At 36.1% G+C, this 10,641-nt stretch overlaps 1 protein-coding gene across 2 annotated transcripts; it reads right to left on the reverse strand.

Moving 5' to 3' along the window:
- Positions 1–453: 453 nt before the first annotated feature.
- Positions 454–5,319, reverse strand: LOC132295539 (protein indeterminate-domain 5, chloroplastic-like). 2 transcript variants are annotated; one of them, XM_059793837.1, is made up of 4 exons: positions 5,023–5,319; positions 4,340–4,568; positions 3,645–4,041; positions 454–1,842 (listed from the first exon to the last, which is right to left on the reverse strand). In XM_059793837.1, exons 2-4 carry the CDS (start codon positions 4,500–4,502, stop codon positions 627–629), a joined length of 1,776 nt encoding a protein of 591 aa, XP_059649820.1. In that variant the 5' UTR covers positions 4,503–4,568; positions 5,023–5,319; the 3' UTR covers positions 454–626. The 2 variants fall into 2 exon arrangements, with proteins under 2 accessions (XP_059649820.1, XP_059649819.1); XM_059793836.1 differs by having other exon boundaries at positions 4,340–5,319.
- Positions 5,320–10,641: the final 5,322 nt, after the last annotated feature.

Genomic DNA, 10,641 nt, shown 5'->3' on the forward strand with positions numbered 1-10,641 from the left:
TGGTTGGGTCATTTTTAATCGAGATGAATCTTCAAGTATAAAAAAATCTAGTCCAATTATACCAGAAAAAATAACTAAAACTGTATAACATCACTAAATATATGGAGAAAAAAAAATCATAATTCTAATTATAATTCAACATTATTTTCCACAAATAATTCCAAGAACTATTCTTATACAAAAAAGAGAGGGAAGATTTTCCTAAGGTAAAATTTCAGCAATTTCGGATAAATTTGATTTATATGGGTCACACGCAATAAAAAGAAAGAATGGTTTACCAAGCTGTTAGTCAAAGGTGACAACATAATTGACTATAGAGAAAGAAGAGTAATAAACAAATAATAGTTCTCTTTGTTTGGAAGCCATCTTGATCTTCTCCAAGAAGAACAACTACTTCTATATTAAAAATAAAAATAAATAAATAAATTAAAAAACAGAAGGAGGAGAAAATAATTAAGCAAAAGTGAAACTCAAAGAAAGCTCTGAGCAAGTCACATTGACAAAATGAAACTCTAATAAACTAGTAAACCATTAGAACATTATTTGGTGGGTTCACCATACATGTTTGCCTTACACACATGCATATCTTCCCTTTGTGTTTTTTTCTTACCTTAATTGCTTCATGTTTAGGACAATTCTTGACCACCAAAGACATGACTGCTTGTCTGAGCTGACTTCATTTTAGGGTCCAAAGAGCTTATATCAATCCCATTTTGCTGCTCTCTTTGTGCAAACCCACCACCCATTTTTCTCACCATCCCTCCTCCAACACCCAAAAAGTCCAGTGTCAATCTGTCAGAGCCTCCCATACCAACCTTAAAATTTTGATGCAACTTATTGGACTCTCCTGACGACATCGTGCTCTCATTGAATCCACCAAAGCTGTTATGGTCTTGCTCATTCCCACTGCCAAATATGGAAGAGCTCCCATTTGCAAGAGAATTCATTAGTCCTTGGAATTGATTTTCATTTTCCACTTGTGATCTTAGGTTCGAATTCTCTTCGCCACCACCTCCTCCACTGCCAAAACTTCTGCCAAAGTTAGTAGACATAAATTGCCAATCAGATTTAGCACCACTTGATGAAGAGCTGCCCAATCCTTTTAGTAACGAGGCATTGCTGTTGCTTGTGGTTGAACCAATTTGAGCAGCCTTTTGAAGCAATGCGGTAGCAGACATGTGCGTGGGGACGATGCTTTCACGTTGCACTGAATTGCCATAGAGAGAAGACAGGCTTGGTCCAACATTATCGCCCATGTTAACTGAGAATATCGTTGTTCCTTGACCACCTCCATTTCCATTATTGAACTGATCAGGAATTAAGAAACCTGCAGGCGATAGGTTGGCGCTATTTTGGTTGCCATTTTCTCCATTGTTCATGCTGCTACCGGAACTATTACTTGGAAAGAAGCCACGGTTGAAGAGATTGGTAGCAGAAGGAGAGTTGTTAGTGGTGGCAGCTTGAAGATCAGGAAGCTGCATCAAACCGTGAAATGGCTTGTTTGGTATTAATTCGTGCTGGTGGCTTTGTTGTTCTTGATTATAGCTTTGGTTTGAATCCGACATGAAGAATGCAGGTGAAGGCATCGATTGTAGAGGCTGACTCAAAGGAGAAGGATTTGATGGGGAAATGAGGTGCTCGTATTTCGCTCCCCCGACACTGCCAAGCCTTAACATGTTGCTGGAAGGGTGGTTCTGATCTTGTAATGGAGGAAGACCCAAGCTCATGTGGTTGGTTCCACCATATAGATGGCTACTGATGGTGTTGAGGCTTGAAGGGTGTCTAGCACTTTCCTGAGCCAATGCATCACAGAAGGCCCTGTGGGTAATGAAACTGTCCCTCCTGTGACAATCAATTATTGTGAAAAAGAAAGCCTTTAGACACCTTTTATTAAGATAGTAATATGGACATAAAGAGCACAAGTTCATGAAATATTTTATGTATGTCAATTGTCATTGTAAAAGTTGAACCAGTCAAGGGAAAAGGAAGTTGCTATCATAAGGAGAAAGAAGTGGGAAAAGAATAACACATGAAACAAAAGACTTTTTCTTATGCACCAAGGAGAATGACTGAGCTGCTATCTGACAAATTTGAAAAATACTAATAACTATAGAAATTTTAAGTGCGGAAGTTTTATAAAATAATTGTAAATTGGGATTTTTTTATTTTTTATTTTTGTTTAAATTTTAAGCATTTAACATTTAGACTCCTTTTCTTTGGATGTAAAATATTTTTCAGAAAATATTTTTTTATATTTTGGTGTTTGGTTATTATAAAACATTTACGAAAAAAAAATATATTAAAATCTAACAAAAATAATTTATCTATAAAATTTTAAATTAATGTAATGGAAAAGAAATAACATAGAAGCATTTCAAATGTGTATAAAACAATTCAAATGGAGTTGATATTCATGACACATCAAAATGACTCATTTTAATCGGTCTAAGAGGAAATGCTGGAGAAGGTAATTTCATGTACCAGGAGATTGAAAGGGTTTATGCTGAAAAAGAATTAATTGATTGATTAACTATTCAAAGAAGGATAATTAAAATGTTAGCAAGCAAAAAATTTGAATCAGAATGCACTTATCTTCAGTAGCAGATAATGGAGACAAAAATGAAAAAGCAAATGTGAAAGAGAACAAAGAATATAGGGGGAAAAAGGAAAACTACAAGAAGAAATTAATCCATTTGCAGGATTGACTCCTCAATAAATGAACAAGAGAATCATATGCAAATGGGAGAAAAGACCATTTCTAGGCTCATCCTCTTTCAGTGCAAACTACTTTTATATATCAATGTGAGATTTATTCCATTCACAACCACAGAAAAATTACTGTTAATTGAATGATTAAATGACTGCAAATTAAGCTTGAAAATTGTTGGTGTTCCAAATAATTTTTACTTATTTACTGTTTAGAGAGAGAGAGAGAGAGGGAAGGAGAGAACATCCTGGTCCCATAACCCTAAAGCTATCATGGGAGAGGAACCTGCAAGAGCACAGCTCTGAGTACAGCTATCCAGTAACAACATCCAACCCACATGAGAACAAACCAAGAAACAACATGGTTCATTTCATTGTATAAGTGTCACGTGAATGGCTAGCTAAAGATCCAAGGGCGTTGTTTCCAAGGAAAAAAAAAGGATCATTTTATTTTGTTTTTCAATTTTCCCTCCTCTCTCTCTCTCTCTCTCCTAATTCTATTCATGTGCACAAGTGTGTATTTTAAGCTAGCCTTTAGACCATTGCAATCTCGTAGATTACTCACGACCATTGCAATCTCGTAGATTACTCACGTGGAACTAGTCTCTCTGCCATTAGCAACACACACACACCTCAATTCTATGAGTACGCTTTTTTATTTATTTATCATGCGATTAGTTTCAGAAACCATTGCTAGCTTATAAAACTTTGCTATAACTAATGAAAGGGATGAACAGACATTATTCTCTGGTCTGTCCTCTTCTACTCACAGTCTCTATATCTATAGAAACCCTTTTTCCTATATCTAACATCTATCTTTGTCATGCAACTTATATAATGAACGAGTGATTATATATATATATATATATATATATATATATATAAAATTCATTATATGCATATGATTGATGTAAGAAAAAATGGGGTGGCTTAATTACCTTGAAAAAAGAGTGCCACAGTCACATCTGTATTCTCTGGTGCCACATGTTTTAGAATGGGCTTTCCAGTCAGATTGAACCGCGTATCTCTTTGAACACTTCTCACACTTGTACTTCTTCTCGCCATGCTTTCTTGAGTAGTGCTTCTTGATGCCGGTGAGGTCGCCGAGGGCTCTGGAAGGGTCGTGGTGGACGCAGGTTGGCTCGGGACACAGATACACCTTCCTCTTCACTTCTTTTGTAGTTTTCTGCTTTAACTTCCAAGGCAGGTTGTGTCCTCTTCTGTGGAGCTGGAGGTTTTGCTCCCTTTGGAACCCTTTGTTGCATACCTCACAAATGAACCTGTTTGTTGCCATTAGGGTCTTGGGAGATAGTGCAATTACCTCCGCATCTGGATCTGTTATGTAGGAGAAAACCCAAACACAAAAACAGAAAAAGTCATAAACTAGAAGACCTAATAAGAATTAAATTAAAGTTTACAAAAGTACCTAACTCACAAATCTAGAAAGTCCATGGATGTCCAAGGGGGAAAAACAAAAAAAGAAAAATGAATGATGTATCAAGAATTAGGGTTTTTAGAGGATCCAATGCTATCAAATTGAGAAACATGGGATTGGACTTGTGTATCTAAGTTTTTGTTTATCAAAAATCACACACACATACACACATGTATGTGAATGGGTATATGTACTTGCCTGGTGTTCCCGGAAGATTTCTCCTTTTCTTCTGAGGTGCTGTGGTTGGAGCTGTTGAAGAAGTGGGTATGGAAAGTTGCTGCTGCTGCTGCTGCTGCTTCATCTGGTTTTGATCATCTTCTCTTAGACCGAAGAACGGCGTTGATGAGGGAGTGACCGCCATGTCTAGAGCTTTGTATATGCAGCTTTTGTTGGTGGTTTCTCTTTGTTGTCTTCACCAGAAACCAATCTACAATTCCAAATCAACGAAAATGACCACTACCCACCAAGAGATTACTTTGAACTCGTTAACTAGTACATCTTAACAGAAAATTCTGGCTCTTGGCTAATAAATTGATTGAAATCTACCCAGTTAATTTGGTCACATATATGAAGAACTCTAACTACAACCAACAAAGAAATTAAAGAACCAGGAGTATCAGTAGCCAACTCCAATCCAAAATCAACCAAGATGACCGCTACCCACTAACAGATTTGAGCTCTCATGATCAGAAACATGCAAAATAGAGAAGAATTTGAAAATCGTGGCTCTTGGGTATGGTTGATCTACAGTACTTCTACATAGAAAGGCAGAAAAAAAAAAAGCAAGAGGAAACTATCCAAGGAGACAGCTACAATCCGGGGATGGGGAGGGAGGGAGAGAGAGAGGGAGAGAGATGGAAACAATGAATCCGTAAAACCACCTTTGCTAGCTTCTTTCTCCCTCTATTGCAGTACTTGTTCTTCTTCTTCCTTTTATACATACAATATATTAAAAATGAATGATGTTGTTGCTGTTACACTATTCTTCAATCATCTAATGTCATGGACATACATGAACACAGATAAATAAATATTCGCCCATCTATATAACACATACTTATCCCTATCTCTCTCACTCACTCAAAAACTCTCTGTATATATATATATATTTCTCTCTAGAGTGTGCCTTATTTTCGTCACTATTTCACATTACAAATAGTGATTCGCAAAAAAGTGAGAATTAATTGAGGAGGGGGGGCTGGTGTTGCTGTTCTTGCAGCTCACACGCAGCAGACCACCGTGTCGTTACTCGGCGATGGTTTTGGGCCACACTAACCTGTGGGCCTCACCTTGCCTCCTTCCCCTCCCCCTCTCTCTCTCTAATATCGTATCTTCTTGCAAACATCAGGACAAGCCCCTCTTTCGTCACTACCCCAGTTGTCATGATCTACTTGTATGTTTACTTCTTTTCATATATTTATCCCACAAATTACCTGACATACCCTCCCTTTCTTTATTCCCCTTATAAATACTTAACTGATTTTTGGTAATAAAAAATAGGAATAATTACACTTACCTTCTTCGAGGTTAGACCTAATTACAAGCACTACCCTTAACGTTTTAATAATTACACCAACCTTCCTCAAAGTTAGCTCTAGAGTAATACTTTGACCCGTCCGGTGACGGTCAATGCCAGTCAATAATGATGTCAGCAATTTTTTAGCATTAAATACCAAATTTGCCCTTATTATAATTACAAAGACATTCTCACCCTTACTTTTTAATTAAAATTACTCATATACCCTCAACACAATTATGTATGCACATCTTACATTTCACTCTAAAACCAATTTAGAAGCACGGCTCTCTGTATATAATATATATACTGGTCTATATATATATATATATATATATATATATATATATATATATGCACATATACATATATAAACTAGTCCATCCTATATATATATATTGGTTTATATACATAGTTGCAAATCATCGCACCGCCGGAATCGATGGAGCATCTCGCCGCCAGAATTTATGGAAACCACTTACTGCCGATAGAGCAGCTCTCCTCCTCAGCTCCACCGTCCGTGGCTACACCCTAATCCAAAAACCCCCATAGATCGAGACCTATTTCTTCATCGATCTAAACTCCGCAATCAGCCTAATTGACAATAACATGATCTTCTGCGGAAACATCATCCCTGCGGCGATGATCGAGATAAACTAAACGAGTACAAGAAGAGTGACTACTTCACTATTGTCAAATCGCTGTCGTTTCACAAGTTTTGCAGCTCTCAATTGATCAGCGATTCGAACCGCTTCACCGATTAAGCTCACTACAGTTTCTGAATTCGGATTCGCATTTCACTGGTGAATATTACGGCGACCATGTCCATGTCGACGAAATTGAGGTGGCGGATGTTCTTGAAGAAACCAGGTCATGAAAGCCTGGACACAACATGGACTTCCCTAAGAATACCAATGTTGCCGTCGCCGACAATGATATGAAAGCTCTTAAGGAACGCCATCGGAGCTCACCGCCGCATCGCTATAGCTGCTCGGAAACTGAAAGATATGGGTTTTAATTTTTTGAACAATCTAAAATGATAACTTTTCATTTTTGCCGATAGATGCTGCTGATGCGGAATTGGTGAAATCCGATGAGGAATTGGCTCGGATGTTGCAGGTTCTTAGAAGAATTTTGATTTTTTTTTTTTTTTTGGATTTGATTTGGTAATGTGTTGTTTGAATTTTTTTTTTGTTTTTGTCAAATTATGAATTCATTGATTTTAGGCAGAAGAAGCCTTAAATCACACCACGACATCAAGCTAGCAGTTGCAGAGAGAGAGGGGGGCAAGCTGAGAGTTGAGAGACAGCAGCTGAAGCTTGCGAACAACGAACCATAACTGGAACAGCGGATAATGGAAACTGAAAGATATGGGTTTTGATTTTTTAAACAATCTGAAATGATATGTAATAGGTTTTGAACTTTTGATTGCTGCCGACATATAGATTAACTGAAATATATGGGTTTTGAACTTCTGATTCTTGTAGATTTTATAGTTTGCAGTTGCACAGAGAGAGGGCAAGTTCAGAGTTGGGAACGAGAATAGAGATGGAGGCGATAGGGCAGGCTGAAATAATATGCCCAAAAATTTTATATATATATATATATATATATATATATATATGACCTTGATTAGTTGATTCAGAAAAAATAATTTAATGTGATATTAATAAAATACTAGGGACAATATGGTAATTTTTTAAAAAAAATTCTTTATGTGATATTAATAAAATACTAGAGGGTGTTTTATTCATTTAACATGGTTAATGGCCGGAATAAAATGCTGATCAGTTTGGAGGGAGGTCAGTGTAATTTTTGAAACGTAAGGGGTACCGCCTATAATTACGTCTAACCTCAGGGGAGGTAAGTATAATTATCCCTAATATATATATATATATATATATATATATATATATATTTGAGAATGAAATGGGTAAAATTTTATTGAATGATCATTTGTGTTTGCCAGTACTTCTTAGTCTTAACAGTTCATTGGGGTTGTATAATATGATTCATACTCTTTGTACCAAAATTCTTGTCTCTCTTAGATGTTCAAAGCATTTTGTCCTAATTCAATAGTTTAAAAGGATAATTACTTACTAAAATATTCTTAACTTTTTAAATACATAGTCTTTACAATTTTGGAAAAGAGGAATTTATATTTTAAAAAAGAAAATCATTTATCGTTTGACTCCCCAACATTCTATCATCGTTGTTTTTAAAATTAAATCATTTAATTTTGAATCAAGCCTACTTAATTCAAAATGACATTTTTTAAAATCACAATGGGCATGTGCTATATTGAGTATCGCATTTAATTCTTAGTTATATTTATTATTCATTGATAATTTGTATTAAATTTCTATTTTTTCTAACATTTCTTTATCCTTGTTACGATTAGGGTTAGAATAGAAGAGAATAAGGTGGCATATTGAGAAATTGAGTCAATCACCTTCTCATTATGATACTATGTGTATGTATACAAGTGTACAAACAACGAAAGGACTAAAATACTCTTGTGGGGTAGGTAAATTATAAGAATGCCCTAATTCAATTATTCTAACGCTCCCCCTCAAGTTGGAGAATATATATTATATAATCAGCTAGTTTGGAACAAATAGTCTTCAATCGATTATGACTGAAAGCCTCAGTGAACATATCTGTCAATTGATCTTCAGACTTCACAAATGGAGTAGAGATGTTTCCACTCAATTTTTTTTATCTCGAATAAAGTGGCAGACAACTTCAATATGCTTTGTCCTCTCATGAAACACTGGGTTAGAGGCCATATGAATAGCTACTCTATTATTACAGAACAATGGAAGAGCAGTTTGAACTTCTAGATCAAGTTCTTCAATAAAATGCTGTAACCATGTCAACTAGCTCACTCGATGTATGAGTTATTGCCATGTCCTCAGCTTCAACGCTAGATTGTTCTACCACAGTTTGCTTCTTACTCTTCCACGTAACTAGGTTGCCTTCGAATAAGGTGCAGTATCATGTAGTGGATTTTCTATCTGAAGGAAAACTAGCCAATCAATATATGTAAAACCTTCCACCCTAAGGTGTCCATTGGATTAGGGTTCGCTTGAGATATTGTATAGTCCGGACAACAACATTCCATTGTGACACCTTATTTAACTCACTACACTAACCGCATATGAGTTATCAGGCCCAGTAATAGTGAGATAAATCAGTTTCCCAATTAGTCATCAATATCTTCTAGGGTCATCAAACAAATTACCTTTATCAGCCAAAAGTTTTGTGTTAGGATCCATGGGAACATCAATTACACGATGACCTAACATACCTATTTCTTCTAATAAGTCCAGCACATATTTTTTCTTAAACAAATTGATACCCTTCTTTGATCTAGTAACTTCAATTCCCAAGAAATATTGAAGTTTACCCAAGTCTTTTTAGGTTAAAACTGATGTTGTAGAAACTCCTTTAACTTAGCAATGCCCATAGATTCGTTACTTGTGATAACAATTTCATCCACGTATAGTATAAGAAAAATGAAACCAGCTCTAGTATATTGATGAAACACTTAATGATTTGTCTGGCATATAAAAGACCAAATTCAAAGGTTGCATCAGAAAATTTTCCAAACCAAGCTCTCAGTGATTATTTCAGAGTATAAAGGGCCTTCTTCAAGCGACAAACATTATGTCGATACTCCCCTTGAGTAACAAAGCTAGTTGGTTACTCCATGAAGACCTCTTCAACTAAATCCCCATGTAAGAAAGCATTCTTGATATCCAACTGAAATAAGGGCCAATAATGATTAGCAGCAAGAGAAATATTGAAAACACGAATAGATGAAATCTTGGCAACAGGAGAGAATATCTCATCATAATCAACACCATAAGTCTGATTATATCCTTTAGCAACAAAGTGATCCTTTAAACGCTCAATAGAGCCATCATTAAGGTATTTGATAGTATAAACCCACTTACAACCAACAAGTTTAGTACCAGGAGGCAAAGAAATAAGATATCACGTCCCACTATGATGTAGGGAATCCATTTCATCTTCCATTGCTTTTTTCCAGCCTAGATCAAACAGGGCATCCTGCACAGTCTTAGGAACAAGGGTGACTGAAAACTGGGACGAAAAACATAAGAAAGAAGGTGAGAGGGAATTATATGATACATAATTAGCAATGGGATGGTGAGTAACATAAGACCGAGTACCTTTACGTAGAGCAATAGGTAAAAAGTTAGAAACAACAAACGATGTTAGATGCAAAGACTTCGAAGAAGATGGCACAGTAGGCAGCTTGGGTCTTCGAGTGTAAACCTACAATGGTGTAACATATTGGGGAGGATTAGGATTAAGAGACAGAGTAGGAAGAGGTGGCAAAGATGAATTGGGAGTAATTTTGATAAGATGACTACAATCCAAAAAATAAGGGATAAACTTAGAAAATAAGACATCAGCACAAGTGAAATGTGACGTTTCTCAATTTTTCATTTTTGGGCATTTTTTTGAATTTTCGGATTATTTTATTTTCTTGCCTCGTTTTGTGTGTCACGCACCGGTTAGCTTATCATGAGGGTTTCGAGAGCGATTTAGGACATTTCTTAGAGTTTAGAACTTTTAGAAATGCATTTTGAGCCATTTAGGCTTTTTCAAATTTTTAGGTCGGGAGGTCCCAAGTAGGTTCCACACCTGGATTTTTCGTACTCAGGATTATTTTTTGGGGTCATTGTATTTCATTTTTTTTTATTATTGGACCATATCTATGTGGTGTATGTTTAATTGAATATTTGTGGCATATTAATTGTGTGAATAAGCATTACGGGGCTAATTGGCCATTTTAGAGGTCAACAGGACCTATACACCCTTAACCAAACACTTTATATGGACCACATATGCTGATTTTTAGCCCATCTTCTTCCCCATTTCTGCTGAGGCTTTCTCTCTCTCTCTCTAGAATTCACTTCATCTATCTAAATTGTAACTACAAGCTTTGATTTCT

Source organism: Cornus florida, unplaced genomic scaffold (genome assembly GCF_030987335.1).
Source record: "Cornus florida cultivar Cherokee Brave unplaced genomic scaffold, ASM3098733v1 CherokeeBrave_3.0.0_Hap2_Chr02, whole genome shotgun sequence".
NCBI lineage: Eukaryota > Viridiplantae > Streptophyta > Magnoliopsida > Cornales > Cornaceae > Cornus > Cornus florida.